The sequence below is a fragment of the Gallinula chloropus genome, assembly GCF_964237585.1.
Source record: "Gallinula chloropus genome assembly, chromosome: 1".
NCBI lineage: Eukaryota > Metazoa > Chordata > Aves > Gruiformes > Rallidae > Gallinula > Gallinula chloropus.
Window position 1 is genome coordinate 199987306 of NC_140085.1, and position 27886 is coordinate 200015191.

The 27886-nt window shown below is 45.4% G+C and overlaps 1 protein-coding gene across 1 annotated transcript; it reads left to right on the top strand.

Annotated features, from left to right (window-relative positions):
• On the top strand, positions 1 to 26503 carry PANX1 (pannexin 1; the record flags this gene model as incomplete). The annotated part of the gene is made up of 5 exons (XM_084271134.1): positions 1 to 181; positions 11172 to 11311; positions 22690 to 22913; positions 23912 to 24582; positions 26418 to 26503. The coding sequence occupies 5 exons, from the start codon at positions 1 to 3 to the stop codon at positions 26501 to 26503; spliced, it is 1302 nt and encodes a 433-aa protein (XP_084127260.1).
• Between the last annotated feature and the right edge of the window lie 1383 nt (positions 26504 to 27886).

Genomic DNA, 27886 nt, shown 5'->3' on the forward strand with positions numbered 1-27886 from the left:
ATGGCCATCGCGCACATCGCCACCGAGTACGTCTTCTCCGACTTCTTGCTGAAGGAGCCGCCGGAGACGCGCTACAAGGGGCTGCGGCTGGAGCTGGCGCTGGACAAGATCGTCACCTGCATCGCCGTGGGGCTGCCGCTGCTCCTCATCTCCCTCGCCTTCGCGCAGGAGGTCTCCATCGGTAACCAGCCCCTCTCGACAGGCTTCCCGCGGAGGACAAAGGGCTCGGCGGGGCGGGGGGCGGTGGAGCGGTGCGGAGCTGTGGGGCGGGGGGCGCGGGGGAGGGGGCAGTGCTCCGACGGTAAGAAGGGGGTGCTCCGCCGCCCGCTGCCGGGAGGGGTTGTCACTCACGGGTAGGGCGAGAGGCCGTGGGGAATGAGCAAAGAGGGAGCGCAGCTCTCCAGCTCTTCCGGAGAGCATCCCTGGCAACCGGCCGTGCCTCCCTGCGGTCTTGCCCAGGTATCCTGGGCACGCCGGCTGGCCTTTCCCGGCCTTCCCATCTCTCTCCTCCTCCTTGGGGTATTCCCTAACCGCTGTCATTCTCTTAACACCTCCAGAGCAAGAGCCCTGTCAGCTCAGCGGCTGCATCTTCCCCTGTGGCTGTGGTTTAGGATGGAGCCATGCCGCTCCTTTGTTTCCCGATGCCGCTCAGCCTTCAGCGTGAGCAGCCTGCTGAGCTGTGCCATGAAAGCTGCCCGTGTGCTGCGGTTCCTGGTGCTTGGAGTGCTTTACAGGAAGATCTCGCTGTCATTCCGCAGCTGTCAGGGTGTAGGTGCCAAGGAGAATGGGTCTCGGGCCTCTGCGTTTGCACTGTGTGTGGCTCAGTTGTGTATCGAGGTTCTTCAGATATGAGGCAGGGTGGGGAATGGAAACTCTCTCCAAGGCTTTCCCCTGCTCTGCTGCACCTTGGCAACTCTTCCAGTTCAACTGTTGGGAGCAGGTCCCAGAGGAGGCCACAAGAATGATCAGAGGGCTGGAGCACTTCTCTGTGAAGACAGGATGAGAGAGTTGGGCTTGTTCAGCCTGGAGAAGAGAAGAGTCTAGGGAGACTTTATTGCAGCCTTCCAGTACTTGAAGGGACCTACAGGAAAGCTGGAGAAGAGCTGTTTGCAAGGGCATGGAGTGATGGGACAATAGGTAATGGGACAATGGATAATGGGTTTAAGCTAAAGGAGGGGAGATTTAGATTAGATACAAGGAAGAAATTCTTCCCTGTGAGGGTAGTGAAGCCCTGGCACAGGGTGCCCAGAGAAACTGTGGCTGCTTCTGGATCCCTGGCAGTGTTCAAGGCCAGGTTGGATGGGGCTTTGGACAGCCTGGGCTAGTGAAGGGTGTCCCTTGCCAAGGCAGGGGGGTTGGGACTAGATGGGTTTTGAGGTCCTTTCCTACGCAAACCAGTGTGCAGTTCTATGATTGGTATTTCTGGTGTGACTCAACAGATGAAGCCGTGCTTGCCAGGAAAAGTACCAAATTTCCTAATTATTTTGCTATCTTTTTTCTTTTTTCCTCACCCCCAAGTTACAGAAGTGCTTGTGCCAGCTGGCTAGCAGCCAGCCCTTTTCCCAGTCTGAAATGATAGGGAGACTTTAAAATCCAAATGATAAGGACTTGCAACTTGGGGGCTTACTTATAAAATCTATTTTCTTGTAAGGATTGCTCTGTGTTTAAATAGAAATATGAATGAAGATTTCGAAGGGGAATAAGCAGTACTGCCCAGTTTGAGGCAGGGCTGAATCACAGGACTTCCACCATTTCAGAAATAGTTTGATTTCCTGCACATACCTATTTGTTGGCATTTGTGTTGTATAGCTGAGATATATCAGCTAAGGGTTTGAATCAAGCAAATGTTAAGAGAGTGGAATCTGGAATGGGACTGTGAATTAGTGGTCAACTTGTTCAAAAACATCACAAATAGCTCTAATCAGATAGCAGGCAGCACCATATGCTGCTGAAGAGACAGGACGCCCCAGACCTCTGTACCTACACACCTGTTGCAATAGGTGTGGGTTTGACCCGGAGCACTTTGGTCCTGCAATAACCATGCAGAGGAGTCAAGGATAACCAGGCTGGGAATGGCAAGGCCAGATCCAAGGCCTGTGGCAGCTCTGGTCAGTCAGGGATTTCAGCATACAGCAGTAAGAGCCGCTGCGTTTAGTTTGAGATCTGCTACTGCTACGTGCACACTTCTTCAGCTTAAAACAAAGAAACATAACTCATATGCAGGTCCCTTAATTCTTCTTCCTTCCACTTGTCCTCTAGAAGCACTAGAACCAGATGGAAACAGTGGCTGTGTATCAAGGTCTCTTTTATGAGTATTTCCTTCATTTTCCTTGCTTACGTAAAGCTCCAACGTGCAGACGGCTTGCAGGGTTTGGTGAAGCCTTTCTTTTGGATGAGCTAAGTTCTCATCTTCACCACCCAAACCTTTGGGCCTTGGTGCATGCTGTGTATACCATTTGCCAGTATTCAACTCGTTCAAACTGAACCCATAACTGCAGTAGATTCATAAAGCAAGAATTAAGATGCGGACCCATCCTGCACGAGCTTTAGTTTGCTTATAATCCTGAGAACCTGTTAGAAGAAAACATGGAGTTTAAACCCCAAGCTCTGCTAGTTGAAAAATAAATATGAGGAAAACCCCAAACGTGAGAAATCCGCCAGGCCTCTGATGCGAGTGAAACTACATCACGTGGTTTCCATACAGAAAGTGATACTCAATTAGCTGTGGTGTGAGAATGGCTGTTGCCTATTCCCCACATAGTCTGTGTGGCTTAGCAAGCTGCCTGCAAACAGGAGATCTCAGAGCTGTTTCCATTAAGGCTTTTTGGGGGGTAGAGGGAGTCTTGGGGGCTGGATATGCCCCATTCTGTGAGCACTAGTGCTCAGCTAGTGATAAAATAGAAAGCAAGGGTTGGTTTCAGACACTTCCTGATGTAATTGTGCTTTGGGGAAAGCTCAGAAGTGCTAAACTGAGAGAAAATGGTAGGGTCCATTTTAGGTCTGAAGAAAACTCAGAATCAGAAGTGGTTGTGAAAGCGGTATGTGAGTCACAGCATGGAAATACCTCTACCTCTGGGTACAAAAATTGAACAGCCCGTCAAAAAATGCATGCTCAGTTCCTATTTCTGTTGAGATAATTGCATTCTTCCCACCAAAAATCCTCTTGGATTGGCACCTTGAGCTGTCCCCTTCTCTGCTTTTCTGCTCCATTGCAGGAAACTGCAATTTTCCTCCTACATCCAGTTGCTCTAAGTTGTGCAAAACGATTAAAATGTTTATGAAGACTGCAGAGGTTTTCTAAAGCTATGGAGTTAACTTTCAGTTGTGATAGAAGTTTCAGGAAATAAATGAGATTCCAGTTGGGCTTTGCAGAGGATTTCTGTGCTGGAGGCATGGACAACCCAGCTGCTGCGCTCAGCCAGCGAGTGCAGCCGAAACTCCTGGGGTGAACAGAATAATACCCACACCCCACTTTGGAGTCCTTCAGAGGGCAGAAGGAGAACTAATCTTGGTTTATTCTTGGTTATATTTTAGACACCCATGGTCACTTGCAGGTTTGTGATGATTTTAAGCTGGTTCTGGTAGTGCTTAGTTGTGATTGAGGTGTTAGCTGCCCACCCTGGGGAGCTTTGCTGCTTGGCATCCTGCACCTGTTATCTCTATAGAGATAGACCTTGTTTTGTATACTTTTAGGTAATTTTATATAATTTTTTGTAATTTTATATAATTTTATACTGGAAGCTTGAAAATTGAAATAACAGCAGGGTTGTGAGCATTGTCTTGTGTATGCCTGTATTTCTTACGTTACAGCCTGGTACTATTTCCTTACTTTATTTGGCAGTTCTTAGGGTAAATATACTATAGGTGATCAGATGGTATGGTAACAGAAACCATATAAATAAAGAAAAAAATATAAAGAGAAAAATAAGGAGGAAGGGGTGCCCTCAGCACCATATGAGCCATGAGTTTTACCATGTTTTTAATAAGAATTGCTTTGAGCCAGGATTGAGATTCCTGTTTTTAAAGCGTGTGTGTGTATATTGTGAGATACGCTTTCTTAATGTAAACAGCATGGATATGTTATTTCTAAGGCCCAGCTTGTAGTGGGATGCTGCAGCCCAAAGCAGGTACAGTCAGTTGAGCAGAGAGGAAATGGAAACAAGCTGCTTAATTTTGGCAGAAGCTTGATTCCAAGTTAGTTCTGGGAATGATATCAGTGGCTGGCTTGGGTCACAGCCGAAAGAAAACCAGACGTGAGAGCTGCCTACCCAACTTCAAATATTTGCATCTTTTCCCAAAGGAAGGCAATTGGGAATTGCTCATATGTGCTTAAACCCAGCAGCTGCTTGTCTCCAAATGATGTCGTTTTACCTTCTGCATGCAGCAGCTTTCGGGGCTGCACAGCCTGCTGTGTTCACTGCGGCTTCGCGTGGGAGGTGATGGCTGGGATGGGAGATGAAGAGGGAGGGAGAGAGCTGGAAAGGGGAGAAGAAGGGAAACTTGTGATGGCCACCTTACTACAAGTTCAGTTTAGGCGTCGGTTGTGCATGGATCATACATTGCTGGTATGAATTAATCCTCTTGTTTTATCATCTCTGTTTATTTTATAATAAAACACCTTGGAAACCCTCCCAGGATCCGGACACTATCATATATTAAGTCAGTCACCTAAGAAGCTTGAGTATAATTGGCATGAAGGTCTGGGTAGTGCTACTGCCTTGTCATTTGTGGCAGAATGGTGGGTTAGGAGTTGCCTGGCCATGAACCAACCAACAGCATCTGCCTGAATCTACCGAGATGAAGATTTTCTGCACTAAAAAAAGTCTTATTTCCCTTTGATGCATTCTATCTCCTTGCTGGAGGGTGCTCGAAAGTTGGTAAGTGGAGTGTTGCCCTATGCACTACATACTATGGGGTTAATGTCTCATTGACCACTTTGGGCATTCCCAGTAGTGACAATCCTTACTTGCCCTGCTCCATTTCCAACTAATTTCTTGGGGGGAAGTAGGGGTGTGTTCCCCAATTTGTTTAGTTCCCACACCCCAGTTGGCTGCCTATGGGGTTTGAGGTGCTTTGGCTGTCAGAAAACACAGGGTGAAGGGTGTTAGTAGGGAACTCTGGGTGCTACATCCCAACAGCTTCTGTGGGTGCCACAGTGGCAGCAGTGCCTACCCGACGCATCCCTTACTGCATGTCTGGGTGAGCCTGGATCTCTCTATACAGATTAATCATGTTTCTCAAACACTCATGACAATCAAATGTATAAAGAATTAAAAAAAAAAAACAAACAACCATGAGACTAAATCACAACAAATATGAAAAAACATAATCTTAACCCTTGAATTAGACTCCTTTCTTCCCTGCTGATTGCCCTCTCCCTTCGCGCTCACAGGTTGCTGGGGAGGCCTTTGGGAAATAGGCCTATCTTGTGACTTCCATAAGGGCTGGGGCCTAAAGTTAAGTTGGGTGTAATTAGGCCAAAGACTATTACTTCGGCAGCTGCTGGCTGAGAGCTTGAAAAACATCTCTCCGTGCTGCTGAAGCAGGCTGTATGCTAATAGTTGACATTTGCACATCCTGCCTTTAGTTCAGCAGGGTGCTTTGGAACTGGGGGCATTAATGACAGGGCTGAGTCAACAAGCGTGCAGGTAGCTTCAGTCTGGAGCAGCCAGGCAAACTGAACTTCAAAGCATCTTTGGTTAGAGGGGCAGACCCTGGAGAACAGCAGCATATGCTGTGCTGCTCTTGGCATGTAAAGAGCGCTCAGTAAATAGCAGAAGTTACCATTGTCTGGAACAGGCCTGCCTGGGGAGCCAGGGCAACCTTGTAAATGCGTTTGCTTTAATGTCAAATCTAGATTATCTTCGGGTGAGCATCTTCAGCTGTTGGTGAGGAGATTTTTGTGTGTGTGTTTAATTTCTAGGCAGCCAAGTTTATATTTCCTATGGAAATTGCAATAAGCTGCTTTTGGTGTCAGAATAAGTTCTAAAAGCATCATGATCCTCTGGTGCTGCCTGAGAGCTGGGGTGCCACCAGTGTCGTCAGCCAGATGGTCTTCGCTGCTATTTCTTCCTCAGGTGAAGGGAAAACTTATTTTGATAGGAATTTCATTCACAGGGATTTTTTTTCCATGAATCAGAAAACCTATCGCTCTGACAACAGTGCTCGATAAACACCCAGCTCTTCTCCCACTACATGGTTTTGAGGCTTGATCTTTTGAGGTCCCTTACACAACCCCTAACATTATGTGACTCTGGTTATGATAGGACAAGGGGAAATGGCACAAAGCCGTGCCAGGGCAGGTTCAAATTAGATGTTAGAAAGTTTTTTTTAATGAAAGGATTGTCAGGGCCTGGAACAGGCTGCCCAGGGACGGGTTGAGTCACCGCCCCTGGATGTATTTAAAAGGTGGGTAGATGAGGTACTTAGAGATATGGGTTAGCATAGGACAGCAATGGTTAGACTCGATGATTTTAAAGGTCTTTTCCAACCTTGTGGTTCTGTAATTCTGTGACTTGGTGTGATTCTGAGGGATAACTGGCAGCTCTGTGGAGAGGGAAAGATACTTCTTGGTTCCTCTGACCCACTCCACTTAAACACTGCGTCACCTGAGCTTTATGCTCTGCTACTAACCCATTGCCGAATAAACCTCAGGGAACAGGTTATTTTCTCCAGTGCACCCATTTGTGTGTCTCCACGCTTCCTTCTTAAACATAGTGTTCACTCTGTTTCCCCCAACCTGCCTCTTTGGTCTGTGAGAAGCATCTCTAAATCTAACAAAAATCAGTCCTTCTGCTCTGCTCTTAATGAGGGCGTGTACACTCACACAAACAGTGGCTTCTTCTTTGGCATGCATTGGGACAACTTTTTTCATATTTTAAAATATTTCTTTAATGCTGGGGTAGAGGATGTGCATTGGATGGTGCCTGACAGTCTGCATATTGCGTATATGTGCCTTGATTTTCTTGTTTGTGGGTTTTTCTTTAGTGGCTGCTAACGTGGATATTCTCACTAGATAAAATCAGGTGTTTGGGTATCGTGGCTAGCTCATTTTGCCCTGTGGAAAATTACAGTAGTAATTAATGGCTAGGTTTTCATCCAAGCTTATGCAAATCTTTTTCCAGCGATGGCAGTGTATTAGAAACCAAATAATTACTTACTGAAGCTCTCATCCTGTCGACTGCAACCGCCTGATCCTTGTTCAGGAGAAATAGTTCAGCATATGATTAACATTGATTCCTGGAAGTACTCTGTTAGTTATAGTTTCTTAATTAGATGTTTATGTCAGAAGAGGGGTGTTGAACCACTGGGGAGGAAACTAGTCCGGCTTGCTGGATTTACACTCTCTGGTAAGGGATGTAGCCAGGGGATGCTGAGCCCTTTACTTCTCTCACTTTGCACCCCAGCAGAGCAGCTGGATACCAAATAGGGACTCTCTCCTTCAGACTGGCAATTTTTGGGAGGATTCTGGGAGTTTGTTTTTAAAGATAGGTTTCTTTTTTGGAAAGCATTTACGGGGGCATTAGGGTGAGAATCATAGAAGTGGCTTGTATCTTGGTCATTTAGTGTCAGGCATTGGAACAGGCTGCCCAAAGAGGTGGTGGAGTCACCATCTCCGGAGGTGCTCAAAAAACTTGTAGATGTGGGACTCCAGGACATGGTTTAGTTGACATGGTGGTATTTGACAGACGATTGGACTTGATTATCTTAGTGGACTTTTCCAACTTTTAAGATGCTCTAGTGAGAGGTGTCCCTGCCCATGGCAGGGGGTTTGGAACTTGATGATCTTTAAGGTCTCTTCCAACCCAGATCATTCTATGATTCTATGATGCTATGAATACCAAAATTTCCACCTTCATTAGGGCAAAAGGAGCCAGAGTAGACCCACTGCTTGCATCTCAACTTTGAGAAGTCCCAGCTGGGCTTGGGGCACCTTCTTTTACACACCCGATGACAGATCCCTCCCAGAAGAGCTTGCAAGGCTTTAGCAGAGTTGACGAAATGATGTTACGAGGGCACACAAGATCTCCACCTGCAAGCAGCCCCATGCCAGTTTTTACAGTGCTACAGAGGAGGCTGTTGTGGAAGAAAAAGGTTCTCCTGGTACAGCCATGGAGGAAATTGCTGGGGGCTTGTTGGCAGAGCACACATGAAGACATGCAGTGGCTGGGTGGGGTGACAGCTCAGCCCTGCTGCTTGCTGGCTGCCGTGACTCATGCTTGTGCTCAGCTGCATGCCTGCAAGTGATTCCTGCCCTCAGCCACCAGCTCCATCTGATAATTTTAGCACACTTGTGAAAGTCACTTTTTTTATTACATGTGGCTGATCACCTGTCGCTGCCTTAAGTTTCTGCGACACTTTTGGGTGGTCTATCTTTAGAGCAACCATAGTAAGTGGGTTTTTTTTATCCTCATTTGTTTGCAAAAGTGTAAGTGAAATCCCCATCACTCCCTCTCCAAAGTTGGGTTAGTACCAGGGAATGATTTTAAAAAAGAAAGTACGTTGCCAAGTGTAATACTAACCTGGCCAAGGACTGTTGTAGCAACTGCTTAACAAATTCAGTCATTTATTGTTCCCCATCTTTCTCACTGGGCATTTTATCTCCCTGTTGCTGTTACAGGCTTGGCTGCTGCTTTTCTTTTTCCCCTTCTATTACTTGTGGGAGCAAAGGATGGGGAAGGGCTTTGTGTCATTTGATAGCAGAGTTCTATTAGCCTTTCATGAACTAGCCCTGTGCACATGTGTGTGTGTGCACAGTGGGTCTGTGGTGGGCATTTGGCCCTTTGCCTAATTCCTCCTTGAATAAAAACTACAGATTTCCTTTGTTACTTTCTCCAGAATAGCCCAACGTGAGGTAAATTACCTGTACAGATTTATTGCTATTATTCCTCTGGAGGAGAGAAGGAAGGAAAAAAGATGGAAAATTGTGCCTATTTTCCAGATGCATTTAATAATCTGTGTTCTGTGCAGATTGTGCATAAAAAGTCCCCTCTGCTAAGCCTTGGCATTGCCATGGTTAGTGCAAAGTTGCAATTTCCACTAACAAGTATTCACAACCAAGACTGCCATAAATTAAAAATCAGTGCAAAAACCAGAGTGTTCCCACCTTCTGCTTGATGTCAAGCTCTGTCTGCTTGCCCCCACATCAAGTTGCCAAAGATTTCCGACGTTCCTGCTGAAACCCTGAGGATCAGAAGAGTCAAGTTCTGTGCTCTGCTGTGCCACCGGCATTGCAGGAGCTGTTCGGGTATGAAGTTGTGTGCATAGCTCTTTGGGGAAGGAGGCTGGCTGCCTTTCTCATCAGTAATTTGGGAGTTTAAACACTCCATCAGTTGTCAGTGGAGTATGAGCACAGGGAATGTGTTTCTTGTTGCAGACGCACAGACGTGACTGGGACAAAGCATCTCTCTGACCACTCATATCACTCGCCCTTTGAAAGGGTCGCTTGTTTGCTGCTTCACACTGGGCACAGCCAGCAGCAGGAGGTTTGTTAAGTGATGAGAGCAGAGCATAAATGGTCCCTATCCAGTGGAGAAGACACTCCAATTGCCTGGTCTCTCCCCCAACTGCCTCCCCCCCCTTTTTTTTTCCCTTTCTGCAGTGTTTTATTTCTTGAGCTTCCGCTAGCGCAGAATCAGAAAGCAGGAACTCCTCAGGCTTTGAGAGAGTGCAAGTGCTTGTCTGGTGCCAACTTTGCTAAATCACATGAGCTCTGCTCTGATAAACAGTAATTTGTTTTCCATAAGGGAGGCTTGTGACAGGTCAAACCATGTCCTTATGATACTGCAGCCCAAGAAATAATTATAACAGTGACTCACAAGCAGAGGCTTTTTTCAAAATGCTTCTTGACTATGTTAGAGTTGTAAGAAACTTAAACAAGTTACAAGGCAAATGCAGTTGGCTCCTGTTACAAAAGAAGTTTTTATCACTAAAAGCTAAACCAGCAAAAAGGCATGAATGACACAACCTTGTACTTCTGCCCTGTAAAGCACACAGCGGTGCCAATAGCACTATTTTTGAGAAATATATTAAGAGAAAAAAAAAAAGAGTCATATTTCACTCCTCTTGCTCTTTTGATATTGGTGGTGTGTTGGAGGAAATGCTGGAGGCTGCTTTTCTTGGAAGAGGGATGTGTATGATGGAGCCATCTCCACCTGGTGTAATCATTTGCACTAGGTGTAATCATTTACATTAGGTGAGACACCTGTCTTGTTTGGGCATTTGGGAAAGCTGCAAATGTGGGGGCTTTTTGGTTTCACTCCTAAAGTTTCAGAAAGAAAATCAGGACCACCTCATCCTGTTTTACTGGCTGTCCTCCAAGGATCCACCGATACTCCACAACTAATAACCACTCTTCCTCATTGAGGTATGCTGCAGTAAAACCTAACTGGCACCTGTAGCTGGTCAGAGCAGAATTTGTCCCCAACACTAAATAGCTGTTCTTGGTGCCAGTTGGTGCCCTGGTCTTTATTTGAAGCTCCCAAGCATCTGGGAATGAGTGGGGGTGATGGTGGTACACCAGATCCTGGGCACAGCACGTCACTGCATTGGTGAGGAGCACCACTGCACCCTTTGTAAGTGTCTGGAGGCCACAGTTGTTCTGCCAGAAGTTACATGAGGAAATCCTGGCTTTCACATGTGTGGCAGCACTCTGGGGCAGACTGGCCCTTGCATCACTGTCAGGACTGCTGGGCTGTGGGAAGGATGTTGTTTCAATGAACATGTGAGCGGTAGGTTGTGCATTTGGGAAGCATAGTGGCATGATGGTACATGATGGTAGGTGTTTGCTGGGGAAACCAGTCTTATCTGAGCTCTCTTCATACTTGCTGGTTCCCCTTTGGCCAATCTGAGACAAGTGCAAGTGAGAGACAGGTCTTGGAGGTCACATTGCCCCAAAACTTAAGAAGCCTAAAACACAGGTGCTTCTAACATGCTGTCTTAGTCCTTATGAGACACCAGAGGGTCCCTGTGGGAGCTTAACCCTCTTGAATGCAGTGGGAATTTGGTGGCCCTCCTCCCTGCACTGCTGCTGTGGTTTGTTTGATATTTACCCTAATAGCTCTGGATACTGTGAAATCCCAAATGGTGTGAACTTTTCTTCCTAAACTTGATTTCTCTTTTTTTTTAAATCATCTTCTGAAGAGGTGATAACTCTGGCTTTGTTTTCCCAGGTGCTCAGATAAGCTGTTTTGCACCCAGTTCCTTCTCCTGGCGACAAGCTGCTTACGTGGACTCCTACTGCTGGGCAGCTGTGCAGCAGAAGCAACCATCCCAGAGCAACTTAGAAAACATTCCCCTGTGGCTGCACAAAGTACGTAGAGATCTCCTTCTCCTGGAAGAAATTTGCCCCACACAGGAGCCTGCCTTTGACTCGCTTCTCTCACTCCCCTTCTCTGCTATAGTCCTTGGCATTGGCTTAACTCTATTTTTAGAAAGAATGTTTTGTTTTCCTTACTTCCAAAGAGGGTAGTACTAGAGGAGGCATTTTCTGCTTTTAAACAAAGTGTCTGTTGGGCTACCACAGCGAGTATCACCAGTTATCTGACGTGAGTAGCGTTAATGTTGCTGTGTTGCCCTGGAGCAGAGGGCCTCAGCTGGCTTTAGCCAGGAGCTATTTTAAAATACAAGACACAACAACTTCCCTAATGCTTGGATCAAAAGCTTACTTTAGGACAACAGGGCAGTAAAAACATGTCATATTGTTGTTGTATTCCACTTGACCAGTTTGGCATGGAGAGGAACTCATGACAAGTAGGCATTTTGGGACAGATGAAGCGCATTGCTGGTACCAACAGGTTTAACCCTGTCTTCACTGTCTCCCACAGCATTCTTCTCGAGAAGCTGGCAGCTCATGGCTTAGACAGGTGCACTGTTCTCTGGGTAAAAAAGTTGTCTGGAAGGCTGAGCCTAGAGATTTGTAGTGAATGGAGTTAAATCCAGTTGGCAGCCAGTCACAGGAGGTGTTCCTCAGTCTTGTTTAATATCTTTATCAATGATCTGGATTAGGGGATCAAGTGCAGCCTCAGTAAGTTTGCAGATGACACCAAATTGGACATGTCGATCTGCCTGAGGGTAGGAAGGCTCTACAGAGAAACCCGGACAGGCTGGATCAGTGAGCAGGGGTCAGTTGTATGGGGTTCGACAAGGCTCAGTGCTGGGTCCTGCACTTGGGTCACAACAACTTCAGGCTTGGGGAAGGGTGGCTGGAAAGCTGCCTGGCGGAAAAGGACCTGGGGGTGTTGGTTGACTGCTGGCTGAACATGAGCCAGCAGTGTGCCCAGGTGGCCAAGAAGGCCAGTGGCATATTGGCTTGTATCAGAAATAGTGTGGCCAGCAGGACTAGGGCAGTGATTGTTCCCCTGTACTTGGCTCTGGTGAGGCCGCACCTCAGGTACTGTGCTCAGTTCTGGGCCTGTCACTACAAAAAGGACATTGAGGTGCTGGAGTGTGTCCAGAGAAGGACAACAAAGCTGGTGTAGGGTCCGGAGCACAACCCTTATGAAGAGCAGCTGAGGTAACTGGGATTGATTAGCCTGGAGAAAAGGAGGTTGAGGGGAGACCTTACCACTCTCTACAAGTACCTGAAAGGAGGTTGTAGCCAGGTGGGGGTTAGTCTCTTCTTCCAAGTAACTAGCTAAAGGACAAGATGAAATAGCCTCAAGTTGCATCAGGGAAGGTTTAAGTTGGATATTAGGAAAAATTTCATCACCAAAAGTGTGGTCAGGCATTGGAAGAGGCCACCCAGAAAGGTGATGGAGTCACCATGCCTGGAGGTGTTCAAAAACATGTAGATGTAGGCACTCCAGAACATGATTTAGTAGACATAGTGGTGTTGGGTTGATGGTTGGACTTGATGATCTTGGTGGTCTTGTCCAACCTTGAAGTTTCTATGCTGCTCTGATTCAGTGTGCTGTTCTGGGTTTCTACAGGCTGTTCCCTTGCGAACTATGAGCTGGGTAGAGCATCATCATACTGAATGCACAGTAAAAGACTTATTTTGTGGGTATGAAGTGCAGTAGGTACTGAGATGCTTGAGCTGGCTCAAAGCAGTTAGCTGAGCTTTGGTGAGAGTTACAAGCTCTGAGTAAATGCCATGCCAAAGCCTGGAGCTGACTCAGCTTGAGAGGCAGCGCTGCCCTGCTCGGGCAGTCCTGATGCCAAAGTAAGAAATGCTGTTGGACCTCTGCAAATTTGGGGTGTTGTCTGCTGCCTTCCCCAGCCCTTTTATTACTGTCTCCAGCAAAGAATCCCCCTGGCACATGGGAGCAGAGGAGAACCTGGTGTTAGAAGGAGCTCAGGTCCGGGAACTGTAGCACCTATGTTCTGGGTTTTGCTGGTGTATCCTGTACTTCAGCTTTTCTGTTCCAGTCAGCTGGTGGTATCTCCTCTGAAAGACTATTCAGGGGTGTCTCTGATTCGTTTGCTGACTCGAATCACTAGCTGTAAAGATGTAATATTGCCTTCTTCAGTCAGCTCCACTCAACCTTGCATTTCATCAATATTAAAGCCAGACTTGTTGGTTTCTAGCCTGACCTCTTCCTTTCTCAGTGCTCCATTTCGCTTCAGCCAGACCTTCTACAGATTCCAGTCGAAACTGCTGGGACATCTCACCATGCAGGCAGCTTCCATGGGTGGAAACTCCACCTGAAAACCTGGATACCTTCTTGCCCCATTCTCTTGAGGCACTGAGTTCTCATTACCTGATTTTTTTAATGCTGAATTTTTTGCCAGAGTCACCTGGTGGTAGCTCCACATCTCCTAATTTGCCAGCCATGACTAATAGCTTAAGTGATCATGCTTTTATGATGCAACCCATGGTAATTTGCTGACTGGTGCTGTCTCAGGAATTGATGCAGGGCCCTTCTTCCCACAGTTCCTTCATGATATCTTAATGGTATGTGGTGTTCCTTTGTAAATACCCTGCAGACTGGCTGCAAGGACTACATCCGAACAGCTGAGTCAGAGCTTGTAGCAGGTGATGTTTGGAGGCCAGTATTAATTAATATCCTTCTCCTGGTTGTTCATCAACTTCCATGCTAAACAAGTTTCCAGGGAAGGAGTGGTGTTACAGCTATTAACACTGACCTTTGCTTCCCACTGTGATGGGAACATCTCAAAGTGTTTGGCTATTGTTTGCATCAGGGCCAACAGCTGCTGGACGGGTGGCTTGGCATGGGGGCAAATTGCTTCTGCAGGGAAACAAGGCTTGGGTTGTCTCTTGGTGTTGACTGTGTGTGCTGCAAGGTACATACAACCTCTTTGCTCTGCAGATTTTGCCTAGATAATAAATTTTAAATGACCAGAGCAGAGCCTTTGTGGGGCACGGTGATGTTCTTGAGACAAGGGAGCTTCTTCACATTGAGGTGAGAGGAGACCTGACTCTGCAGTGCAAGGTCAGGGATTCATGTAAAGGCCCAGCAGGGGTTGTTAGGCCAAATTTTTCTGAAGACAACGCTTGAGGCTTTTTTTCTGCTTTCTGAGCAGCAGCGTGTTAATTTGCAAAGCATCTCAGGTTCTGTTTAATAATCTGGCTGACTTAGAATCTCACTATATTAGCGTGCTAGAAGGCCCTGTAAGAAGTGCTTAAGGAGGCTTTAGATGATGGTTTGGGGGATTGAAGATGCAGGCCCCAATTCCGGATTGAAATGGATGGATTTTCTTAGGGCATGCTGCCTGTGCTCTGTCAGAAGCATAGTCAAAGGTTTGCTCAGGGCTGGGCTCATCATGGTATAGAGTGGAAGTAGGACCCTGTAGCTCTTGGCAAAGAAGCCAACTTGCAGCAACTTGCCTTGCTTTTGTTCCTGGCATCTCACTGCTCGGAAGGATTATCAAAACCAGGTTGTGTTACAGAGAAATTGAAACCTTCCCATTTCCCTCTTATTCCAGAGTACAAGTTTGTGCTGGTGCTTTGGGTTCTCAACCGTTTCACTTCTGGGCATTCCCCAAAGTTTGGGCACCTTTTTACCTGTTGTCCTTTCTGCACTGGGAGATGTCTCCCAACACTTGAATCTATCAGTTTGGAATCATAGAATGTGTAAGGTTGGAAGGGACCTTTACAGGTCACCTAGTCCAACCCCCCTGCAGCAAGCAGGGAGATCTTCACTAGATCAGGTCACTCAGAGCCCCATCAAGCCTGACCTTTAATATCTCCAAGGATGGGACCTCCACCACCTCTCTGGGCAACCTGTTCCAGTGATCTGCCACTCTCATATTGTTTTCAAGTGGAGAGGAGGAGCATACTGCAACTTTCTGGTTTTCCTGCCTCTCTTGTAGTCTGTGCACTTCCACAAGGTGCCCAGGATCTCTCTCCTTAGAGAATGGGATTTTTGAAATTTTGGTGATCCTGGAATTACTCTTCCCACTGGATAACCCTTGGCAGAAAGCAAAATTAGTTGTGTACTCAGATGCACAATTTAAGAAACAAACTATCTGCAGATAGATAAATGGAAAGAAGAGCCTACAGCATGTCTTGCATATACTCTTTGTTTAATGCTAAGGTTTCCTCCTCTTTGGCAGTGAAAAAGCTGACAAAATGCTTATGTAGTTGAATCCTCTGACAAAACTCACCTTCAGGTTTGTCATTGCTCAAACAGTCTGGTCAATCTTTGCTTTTCTGTTGTTCCTGTTTTCTTCTAGAGTTTTCCATTCAGGTTTGATTTCTTCAAGAGGATTGTTGTATGTACCTGAAGTGGCAGCCCAGAGGTATTGGTTTCTAAAGCAGAGTGGGAACGACAGACAGACAGTGCTGATGTGGGATGGGCAAGTCATGTATTTGCTCCCTCTGCACAGGTAGTTTGTTTCTTGTCTCTAAAGATGAGTGCTCCACCTGACAGCTTACTTAATAGAAATAATCTCAAGCCTTAACTGGAATAGAAACAAGCTCTTGGCCATTGTGAGTGGCCAGTCCTTGCAGTCCAATGAGAGAGGACACTGCACCACAAAGTCTTTTTTATCTGTAGTATACAGAGAATATTTTAAAGTTTTTAAGCTTTATCAAAACAATGTAAGTAAGAGGTTAGGCAAAAAAGGTCATGTGTGGTTTGAGATGCACTTTCACATCTGGAGGGGGATAATATATCATCCACATGGCAACCCTCAGAGTGATGAGTCATCCACAGATCACATTTCTGCCTTGAAAACCAATGAAACATCTCCCATCGACTCAAAGAGGATTAGGATTGTATCCAGAGGGAGCTTAATACCTTTGCTTCTGGAAACATGTTGTTGCTGTTGTTAGTCTGTTTGGGGACTGGTGGCTTTGTTTAGGTTCCTCACGGTGGCATATAGAAATCAGGAACTGAAGAAACAGAGACTCCACCAGTGTCTTATTTTTTAACAAGAAATATTTTCATCTCAGGTGAGTGAAGACACTTGAATGCTTCCTTCTTTGTTGCCAGTCTGAGTAGTTACCTGAATGCTGGTGTTCACAAATTCTGTAATTTGTGACTTGTAAAAAAAGCTTGTTTTGAAAAACATACATTCAGTTTGGGATCTTCATGAGAGGAGCAAATGCAGGCACTTGACTTCAAAAGAGTTCAGTGTGTTAAACAGATTTCTAGAGTCTGGACTGCATGCATGCAGTTTATTTTTCTTCTCCATTCATGGCAGCTGGTACTGATTCAGAGCTGCTCAGACTGTTTGTGGTTAGAGAGGTAAGGAAACGGCACACGTCTATGAAGTGTAAGCAGTTTGATGTGCATTAATTATTTGCTTTGATGATAACCTTTACAGCTGCTTTTGCAAGTGTAGAACACAGGACTGAAAACAATGTGATGTGCTGAGATGGGGGATCAGGGCTCTGCATTGTAACACCCCTGGACATCCTATTTCCTAAGCTCTCACTGTCCAGAAAGATCATGCTTTCTGTATTGCAGGGCTTGGTGGAGTGCTGTGCCACACACAGGCTGCCAAACAACCAGCCTCAGATCTGGTCCTCTTCTTGTCTTTGGCTGCTCTGTGGGATGTGTTACTCTGGGAGTGCAGCCCTGAGATACAGAGCAGCAGCAACTCTGTAGTTCCCCTTTTAGTTACTTCTTGCAGAGCAGTGATGGCTTCAGCCTGGAGGAGAGAATCCTGCTCTGCACAGATTTCCTCTCAGTCAGGCTTGGATTTCGGTGTCTCATCAGTACTGGTTAACAGGGGCTTGGGCTGTTTCTGGTGCTGTCAGATCCTGCTCAGGTGCCAGGTGCTCTTGGCTGTCGGGAGCAGTGAGGGTATAGCCTGTAATGTGTGCAGTGCTCGGAGGTCTGTCAAGTGAAATGAGCTGCAGCAGTACAGAATGAGGGATGATTCACCTCCTGGGTTCCTAGCACTCTGCTTCCTTGGGAGCTTGTTGTCCCACAGAGCGTGCCATCACACTAGGGGACAGCCAAGGCAGGTGAACCTGCTTCCACCATCTTCAGCTTTCAGGAGCTCAGCAACACTTAGCAGAAAACATATAGGGGACTCTTAACTAGAGTCCCTGGTGCACTATTAGCTTTGTCTGCCTCATTGCGAATGCTAATCAGACAGTATCTATGCCTAGTACCTTCCAGAAACTTGGATCAGCCTAGTTGAAGCTCTACCATTCTGCTTTTGAGTGGTAAACTCATTGGGTCTTTGCCTGTCCTTTTCTCCTTGCAGCTGGGTGGCATTGAAGGCTCAGGGTGTCCAGGCTGAAGCATGGTGGTGTAACCCTCAGTGCACTTCACCAGTAAAGTTCAGAAAGGAGCATTTTGCACCCTGGGATATCGTATCTGTTCTAATCTGCTTTCAGAAGACCTTTCTTCAGTTCTGCAATCTCAGCATCTTAAATCCAACATTGTGAAATAGCATTGAAAAGGAACCTGGTAACTAGACAGCAGAGGAAAAAGTGAGTTTACTTTTAGGACACTATCTTTCTCTGGCATATCTTCGACCCTTTAGTTCTTGAAGTTGATGACACTTCCCATTTAACGTAAATCTGCTAACTATCCAAGACTGAACTGGCATTTCCTCTTTGTGTAGTTGGTGCCGTGGAAGTAAATGCATAAAGCATAAAAGGAAGGCTTATGGCACCTGCTTATCTGTGTTAAACTACCATGGAGTCCTCTTCCTAAAATGCAAAGTCATTCTGTGTGACTAAAATGCGATCAGATGAGCTGGATAATCCGAGTCTGTTGCTCTGAAACCTGGGACTCGTGCCAGATGACTTTGCATTTTCACTTCTGCCTGTTGGTTCAGGGCCTTAAATGACTCCAAGCAATTTTCTAGTTAACTAAGCCTACTGTTGGCAAATAGGCCAAGTGAATCTTTCATTAAAAAAATAAAGCCAGAATCCAAGAAGGATGGAGTTGTGGGTGAAGTGCTGTGGAAGGGCTGATAAATACAGGCTTTTGTTTCCAAACAAAAAGAGCTGGACTAATGGTCACGCTACTGCTCTGGTTTTGAGACAATTCAGAAAAGAGCTGCATAGTGTTGTCTCATGTTGCCATAAGGTACAGCTTTGGGAGTGATGAGAGCCTGGCAAGGGGATGCCCAGTAAGCCCGTGGCAAATGTGCCTTTGCATCAGTGGTGTGATGCTTCTAGGTGAAGAGGCAGTGGTGAAGGAGTCAGGTAGAGGAGGAGGTGCAAAGGAGAGGCTGGTCTTTGTAAGACAACAGTCTGTAATGAGGCAGGGTAGATAGGTGGGATTGAAGGATGTCTGGGGCAGAGCAGCAGGGCTGACACCGAGGTACTACACAAGTGTAGAATGTGTCCATGGAGGCTTTTTCTAGGTATAAAGGATGAGATGGGAGCTGGGACAATGGAGGTTTTGGGCTGTGACTTCAGTGCCTCAACTATATTGCCTCTTGCCACATGTCTTATAGGCCTCAGAGATTTCAGGGCTTAATCAGACACTGCTAGTGGCATTTCCAGTTTTGAGGGTCAGAAAGGGAATTCATAAATCCTCTGATGCCTGTAGAGTTTCAAATGAGTGAGTAAGAAACCAAGTGGTATAAACCACTGTAAGAAGCTTTGGCCATTCCTTACTGAATGAGACATTTCTTTGTTGTTTCTTTCCCTACCTGGCACCAGTGGAAAGGTTCTAAGAGGTGTATGACACAGAAGTAAGTGAAGCCAAACAGGCTTTGCAGCAATTCTATTAAGCTAGAGTACGGTAGGTTTAGATTGGACATTAGGAAGAAGTTCTTCACTATGAGGGTGGTGAGACACTGGAACAGGTTGCCCAGAGAGGTGGTGGAGGCCACATCCCTGGAGATATTCAAGGTCACGGTTGATGATGCTCTGAGCAACCTGCTTTAGTGAAGATGTCTCTTCTTACTGCAGGGGGGGTGGACTAGATGACCTTTAAAGGTCCCTTCCAGCCTAATGCATTCTATGATTCTATTCTATGATTCAATCTTACACAAACTGTCATTTATTAAGGCCTATGGAAAAGGTGTTGTAGCAGTTTAAAGAGGCTTAGGTAAGTTTAAGCTGTGTTCATGGACAGATTTTTTGTCTTTCTACATAATACAGAATTCAGAGAACAGAAACAGCATGGACATGAAACCATAAAGGTTTGTGTAGACCAAGGCATCCAGGATTGGCACCTGAGAGACCCAGTGGCATTGTCAGAGATAAATATGAAGTCCAGATTCTTGAACTGTTGGGTTTGAGTTGATGAGATATCTACAAAAACATGTTGGACACACAAATCTTTACATCTTAGTTGGAAAGGATGGATCTGGAAAAAAACCCAGATGGTCTGAAGTTATCTGCTGTGTAGAAAGGGGGAAGAAAGAGGTAGTGAGGGCAGAGTTCTGCACAGTTTCTGCAGAGTGCTGGGGGTAGGGGAAAGATCATGTCAAGGGTGCGGCAAGTAGAGCTTGTATTTTTGAGGATGTGTTTTGGAGAGAATGGGGTTGCTCAATTTGGTCAAAAGCACCTAGCAGTGCAAAAGGAAGAGCAGCACCCGTACCCAAGGGCTGTCTTGGCTGCTGTGGGGGAAGAGTTCTGAAGAGAAGGAGTTCTTGAGGATGACTATGGACAGTCCGTTCAGTGAGCATGGTTCAGTGGTGTAGAAGATAATACGAGTTCAGTGGAAGTGCTGGGCAGATCACAATCATAGAATCATAGAAAGTGTTGGGTTGGAAGTGACCTTTAAAGGCCATCTGGTCCACCCTCCCCTGCAGTAAGCAGGGACATCTTCACTAGATCAGTGAAGATGCAGTGTTCAGCGATTCCAGGAAATCAGAAGGAATCCCCCGGATCCCTCTGGCCTGTGAGGTCATTCCCCTGCGGTGGAGAGGCCACAGCTCTGACACAGCAGTATCTGGTTGATGCTTATTCCTTGCTGGTGAGGAAGAGCTACCTCTAGTGGGATGTATGGAATAATTCAGTCAGCTCTGCTTTGTTACCTAGGTTTCTGAAACAGTCTGGTTAACGCATCCCTGCAAAATTTCCATTTCAGTTTTAAAGGGGAGCCTTTCTTGAAGTTTTCTTTCTTGAGGATTTATCTAGAGACTGAAGTAGCAATTCTGTCCAAGTTCAATTATGTTGCTACTGAGCAGAAACACTTAAAAGTGTGAATTTAAAGGAAGTGTTGCAAAGGAATACTGACCTTTCCATACAGCATTCTCTGTTTTCTGTGACATTTAGTGCTCTTCATGGCTCAGTCTTTCTGTGCATTGAGAATTTCTGATGTGTCTCCTAGTTAGAGAATGTGCACATCCAGAATGGTAGTTCTTAGTGCGATCTCTGGTTGCTCATGGAGTTCCTTTAAGAATCACAGGATCACAAGGTTGGAAAAGACCTTCAAGATGGAGTCCAACCATTCCTGCTCTATGCTAAACTATATCCCTAAGTACCTCATCTACCCTTCTTTTTGAACACATCCAGGTAAGGTGACTCAACCCCCTCCCTGAGCAGCCTGTTCCAGGCCCTGACAACTCTTTCAGTGAAAATTTTTTTCCTAACATCTAATCTGACCCTGCCCTGGTGCAGCTTTGTGCCATTTCCCCTTGTCCTATCTCCTGTCACCTGGCTGAAGAGACCATCGCCCACCTCTCTACAACCTCCTTTCAGGTAGTTGTAGGTGGTGATAAGGTCTCCCCTCAGCCTCCTCTTCTCCAGGCTAAACAGCCCGAGCTCCCTCAGCTGCTCCCCATAGGATTTGCCCTCCAGCCCCTTCCCCAGCCTGGTTGCCCTTCTCTGGACAACCAGGATGTCCTTATGGTGAGGAGCCCAGAACTGAACATAGCACTCGAGGTGCGGCCTCACCAATGCCCAGTACAGGGGCACAATCACCTCCCTAGAGCTACTGGCCACACTATTTCTGATACAAAGAACTGAGGCTTTGCTTATGGGCTTGTATGTTGTATGCTCTCCTAGTTTTAATAATAACATTGGATTTTAGGCAGTATTAGAAGCAACTTTCCTGGATAAAATGTGATTCTGTGATCTCTCTTGACTAATGCAGATAATGCAAGTTAAAGTGTTAATATTAGTTTGAGATTCTCATCTTGTTAAAGACAAGTGGAGCTGTTCCACTTGCACTGATTAATGGCTTTGGTCCAAGCTTCCACTAAGATTCTCCACTGGCTTTCTTGAGGAAAGTGCATGTGTGCGTGGCTGTGACATTTTAAGATGTCTTAAGTCCATTTCAAATTTGTTCACCACCACTAGCTCACAATTCTGTAGGAACTGATGCTGGGTTTGAGCTAAGTATGCTTACTATCAAAAGTTTAAAATAATGAATTAGCCAAATTTGCAGTACATTTTGTTAACTGCTTGTCTAACTAGGTGTTACATCATGTCTCTGTAAGGGTACTGTTATGTGTGAATGTGCACCTTGACTATAATGTCCCAGTAGATAGAAAATGCCTTTTTTTTCCAGCAGCTGGAGGGAATTAGAGATTAAATCTCATGGTGGAAAACTTGTTGGTAACTAGGAGAAAGATGGAAAGACTTCTTACTGTTGTATTTTGTACCTGCTTCAGCCCTTTCCCTAAGCAATAGGGACTGTGTAAGGATGGGCTTTTCAGTGCCACTTTAACACCAGGCCATTCTAGTGCCCTGTGTTGGTTTATGTTTAGGAGTTATCTAAAAATGTTTAAATGCCCTCAAATATGACAACCACAGTTACATCCTCTGTATGTCAGGCACTCTCAACAGCCGTGTGTCTTTGCAGGCAGACGCAGAGCTGTGAAGGGTCAATTCATTAACCTCCTGACAGCTAATGGGGAATGGGAGAGATTTCACCAGTGTTTGGAGCATTTTAATTACCACGAACAGTAATAACAGATTTAGGAGGGAGACTTACATGACTCCCTCCTCTTCTTCCAGTCAGCCTCTCTGATAGCTGCTTCGCTTGTCTTTGCTATTAGTTGTTCCCTAGGCTAGTGATGCCTGTCTCTATTTCAGCTCCAGCAGCGCAGTTCTGGGTGTGCAGGCAAAACGTTATCAGGACTGTGATAGCTTTATCTTGGTTCTGGTTTTCCTTTCTCTTCAGCAGAGCCCTAAGCAGTAGCAAGGTTACTGGAGCTGTCTGAAAAAGAGATTTTTGCTTCCCTACATGTTCCCCATAACCACAAAAATGGGTTTTAGTAAAAGCATTTAGATAAAATTATAGGGAATTTAGTAGATTTACAGGGAATTTTATAGACTCATAGGGAATGGTGGTGGCTGCCTGACTTATTTTATATACAGGTGGAGCGTAATCTGTTGGGTTATTTTTCTCCCTTCAGTTCTTCCCCTACATCCTTCTACTCGTCGCTATCCTGCTGTATCTACCATGTCTGTTCTGGCGCTTCACCGCAGCACCTCACCTCTCTTCAGACCTGAAGTTTATTATGGAAGAACTTGACAAAGCCTATAACAGGGCAATCAAAGCTGCTAATAGCATCCGTGGCGGAGACCCCAGGGATCCTGCTGACTTGGTGCCAGCTGTTAATGAAAACGTGACGCAGAGGTAAGATGTTGAGGCTTGGTTTTCTTTGCTCTTTTCTTTAAGCTCCTAGTAGATGTGACACCTGCATACTCTTAGAAATTTGTTGCAGAGGTTTGCATGGTGACCTCACACACTTTTAAATTTGGTAAAAAAAAAAATAGATGACATCTGAAATCGTTATTGTGGGAACTTGGAACTAGGACTTGAAACTTTTTTTTTTAACTAAAAGATCTGATGAGCTTTTCTTACCTGAGATGTCTTGATTTCTTTATTTGTAGTAGGTGTTAATTAGCTTTACCCACCACAGCATAAGAAAACAAGGATGGCTGCGGTTCTCAGTTCCCTATGTTCTCCACAGCGAGCAAAGTCTGTTACTTGTCATCTCCTGCCCTTTCAGACCTAGGTCTCAAAGCTGCTGTTTAAGAGGAAAAAAAGTAATCCCCAAACACTAAAACTAACAAAATCCAAAAACCCCCATCCCCCTGTCTGATCAAATCAGTCCGCTATCCTAACCAGGCCTGATTTCTGCTTCATCCTAGCTCAGGGGACCTGGTTCTCTTTTGCAGGTGGGGGGACAAGCAATGTGCTGGGGGCTTAGGTCTGTTCTTTAAAAGGCAGAGTTAGATCTTGACAAGTAAAAACCCTTCCAGTGTGCTGTTACTGAAAAAGGGCTTGGGAAATCTGCTTTTCCTGATGGATTTGCTTACAGTACCCGTTTTTATTGGAAAAGAACACAAATATTTTCTTGTGGCAAGGATGATACTTTTTCCCATTTTCAAACATTTGAGCTCTTTTGTCTCTGAAGTGGCTTTTCTGTGTTAGAGTGTCAATATTCATGCTTCATCTGCTACTCTGTGTTTTTTTCCTACTGTGTTTTTTTTCTACCCCTGATTTACACCAGTAAGAGGGAATCCAATCTTGTGTCTATTTTAGAGTGCTAGGTTTTTTTATATTTTAGGTAGGTGAATGCTGCAGCATCTGATCTATGTGACCTGTTGGGTTTTTCCTCTTTCTTTCAGTTTATGGGAAATATCAGAAAGCCACTTTAAATACCCAATTGTGGAGCAGTACCTGAAGACGAAGAAGAATTCCAAATGCTTAATAATCAAATACATTATCTGCCGTTTACTCACTCTCATAATTATTTTCATCGCATGCCTCTACCTTGGCTACTACATCAGTCTCTCATCTTTGAGTGATGAGTTTCTGTGCACTATCAAAACTGGGATCTTAAAGAATGATAGCACAGTTCCAGAAGTGGTTCAGTGTAAGCTTATTGCTGTTGGTGTCTTCAAGGTACTCAGCTATATTAACCTGCTAGTCTATCTCCTGGTGATGCCGCTGGTAGTGTATGCAATGTTTGTTCCTTGGAGGTGGAATTCAGGTATCCTCAAAGTGTATGAAATCCTGCCAACTTTCGATGTTCTGAAACTCAAGTCAAAGTGTTTTGATGACTTAAGCCTGTACCTCCTTTTTCTTGAGGAAAACGTGAGTGAACTTAAGTCATTTAAATGCCTCAAAGTGCTGGAGAACATTGCGGTTTCTGAGAAGTTTGATGTCATGCAACTTTTGGTAAACCTTGGTACGATCAAGACAGATACCGTGGATGGGAAGCCAGGGACAGCTGTATTGGAGAAGGCTGAAGAAACAACTGCAGATGATCTGGGAAAGAATGCAACAGAGTTACAAGGTAAGGTGAACTCATTCTTTAGAAAGAAAAATCAAAGAAAGAAACACCACAAAAACACCACATCCAAACCTGCTGGCATAGAGAGATAAGGAATCCATTAAATAAAACTCCATTTTTGCAACACAAAGCAGTTTTCATCTCAGTGTTGCATGTCAGCAGCACAGGCTAGATGCTGAAGTATCTGCTAAGTTGGTGGCCCTTGCTGACATCTCTGCTTTAGCAGTAAGAGGCTTTAGCTGTCTGAACCTGGAACTCCTAAAGACCACCTGCAGAGCAGAAGAGCACTAGACTGAAGAGCACTAGACTGGTCTTCAGTAGGTAGTGCATGAAGAAGCTCCAGTGAGGAAACTGGTGATTTCAGGGTAATTTTTAGTTTTTTTTTTCCTGAGATTAGATCAAAGGAGTAGAAACCACTCCTTCTGGTTGTCATTCGGGCTTTTGCAGAAATTTTCTATGGAGGTGAAAATAAGTCTTATGCTCAGAAATGCCACTGACAGAGGAAGAGAAAATGCCAAAGGAAGGGAAGCAGGCCTGGGGCAGTGAACACGCTCCTTTTCTTTCTTACACAGGGGGAAAGGAAGATCGACTGTAAAGTGGGTTTTGCCAAAATAGTCTGAGCTGATCTGGGTTGGTGCAGCTGTTCTCTGAATGTTTCCACCCATTCCCAGACATGATCAGCTCTAAGCAGTTGCTCTTCTATGAGATGTTGCCATAGATTCTCTGCTAAAAAATATGGCATAGCTTAAATGTGATTCCACTTCCCTCCTCAACTGCAGAATCAGAGAACTCAGACGTTCAGGGAGAAGCATAAAGAGGTGGAAGAGCTTTCTTCCCATTCCCATGAGTATGGCTGCTGTTGTAGCTGTCCCCACAGAAGCATCAGGACACCAGTGCCTACATCCACTAAATGAAGGAGTTGAGACTCTGTGGGCTGCCACTTCACAAAGTCCTTCACTCATGGAAGTGAAGGTGCTTTTAAAACATTCAGCAGCTGACCTGAGTAGGCATGCACAGTGCTGAGGGCAAGAACCGTTTCAAGGGCAGGAAAAAAATTAAATCCACTTTCTCTTCAGAAAGCTGTTCCCTGTGCTTAATAACAAAGAAGCAGCAGCATCCCCGGGGGAGCTGTTCCTCTGTACTGTGGTCAAGCAGTTCGGGCAGGCTGCGGTTTGTAGAAGTCAATTTATACAACAGTGAAATTCAGAACAAACAAGCAGAACTATTTTCAAACTAGAAGAAGCACTTCTGGCAGCCGCCTCTCGTACAGCAGTTTGGAGTAATTCTGACAGAAAATAGTTTTCCTCTTAAATGTGTCCCTTTTTGGAATTACACGTAGGTAGGTTTTGGTAGGAGAATTTAAGAGTTCAAGGTCAAGGTCCCTGTCAAGAAGCTGAAAAAGCTAGTAGAAAATCTGACTCATTTTTATCTGAAAGCAGAACTTTTAAGACTCTTTTCATCTCACAGGAACACTTCAGAGATTTCTTTTCCTCCACAGCAAAACAAACTCGTGCCTGAACCACTGTTACAGTGCATTGCAGAAAGGAGCTGCCACTTCACGACCAGCTCTTCTCCTGCCTGGGTGCAGCTGCAGACTTCACTGTCTGCCAGCAAAGCTTCACCTGAGGCTCATCGTCTCTTCTTCTGTCACTAGTGGCGTTGGCATGTTTGAATAAATAACTGTGCTGACAAACCAGTGGTAGATGCTCAACCAGCAGTTCCAACACAACTCAGGACAGACGGTCTTGGGGCACTCGCTTGGTAGCACTTCCTTTGTTTGAGAATGTTGAGTGGTCTGATGGCCCTTCTGTTCCTAAAGGTTTGTTTTTTCTCTTTAGTTTTGTCAGACCATGACACCAGTGGCAACAGGAGTCCAAGAGAGGATAAAAAACTTCGCCAAAGACTTATAGATTCTTCATGCTGATGCCCGCCCGCCGCCGCAGGCAGGGGCTGCGTACCGTAGGAGGGCCTCTGCTCTGCCTGCGCTGCGCTCATCGCAGGGTGCTGCTCTTTCCATGCAACTGCCTCAATAGCCTGACAATTCCTGGTTTACACACTTCTTCTATAATAATCAGCAATCATGTACCCAAAAAGCACGTTGTAGACTTTTATTATTTATTAAAAAAACCCATCCGACACGCAAGGGACAACCAGAGGAAAAAGTTTCTGCTGTGAGGAACAAGGGACATGCACTGAACACAACTGAAGCTGGCAGCAGGGAAGAGCTAGCACCACGCTGTACAGGGATGGGAGGTGGAACCCTATAGATACCAAGAAGAGATGCCCACGTTGCATCCTGAAATGTTGCTCTGCTGGGAGCAACCAACTCAGCTGGGGGGTTTTAGTGATGCATTTTGGGCCCCTCTGCCCTAGAAAAGGGTTGGCGGGGGGGGGAGAGAGGGGTGTTGGGTTTTTTAAATGAGTCTGGTTAATCTGGCCACGGATAGTGGCTGCATCTTCACAGCAAAACCAGAGTTTGTTCTGTTCAACCTGAGATGTCTTGGTTAGCCATCTCAGCAGTGATGTCTGGGATTAACTGGCACTGATAGAAGAGAAACTACAAACAGGGTTAGTATAAAGGGCTACTGTAAATGTTAGGGATTTTCAATTTTCTACATATTCATAAATCAAAAATAAAGTCTTAACACTTCTTTTTACAAAATGTAATGACATGTAAGCTAACTGTTAGTTTAATTTTTGTTTCTCAGTTTTTGTCTTACTGACTAACAAATCTGCCTTGGACTTTAGACTGAAGATCAGTGCAGTTGATTCCATTTCTGTAATGGTCTGTAGAAGCTGTTTTGTAATGTTACTCTGTGTGGGATTAGTTTAAAAATATTTCACAGAATTTTAGGGGTTGGACAGGGCCACCAGTGATCATTGAGTCCAACCCCCAAATGCAATATTAGTTGTGCTGTCTTCCAAAACCCACTTGAGAAGACCACCTCATTTGTATTACAGTAACACCTCAGTGCCTCAGAGCCAGGCAGCAGAGAGCTGAAGTGAGGTAGATGTAAATATGATGAAGGGTTGTTCTCTCTGCACACTCTATGGCTTCATTTTAATTAAAGACAAGATGCAGAAGTGGGTTGGAACAGACAAAAGCAGGGGAAGTTTTTGTAAATTGGAAAACTGCCCTGTTTTTTTCTTGTACTTTTTGGGGGGAGTAGCTTTCAGCTTTAATATCATCCCTCCCTGCCCAGGACCTCTGTCTACAATGAACATTAAAATGACCTTCATCTTGAAGTTTAGATACAAGGTGAGGTGGGTTTACTCTCCACAATGGCAGCATGTGTCTTTCACCCAT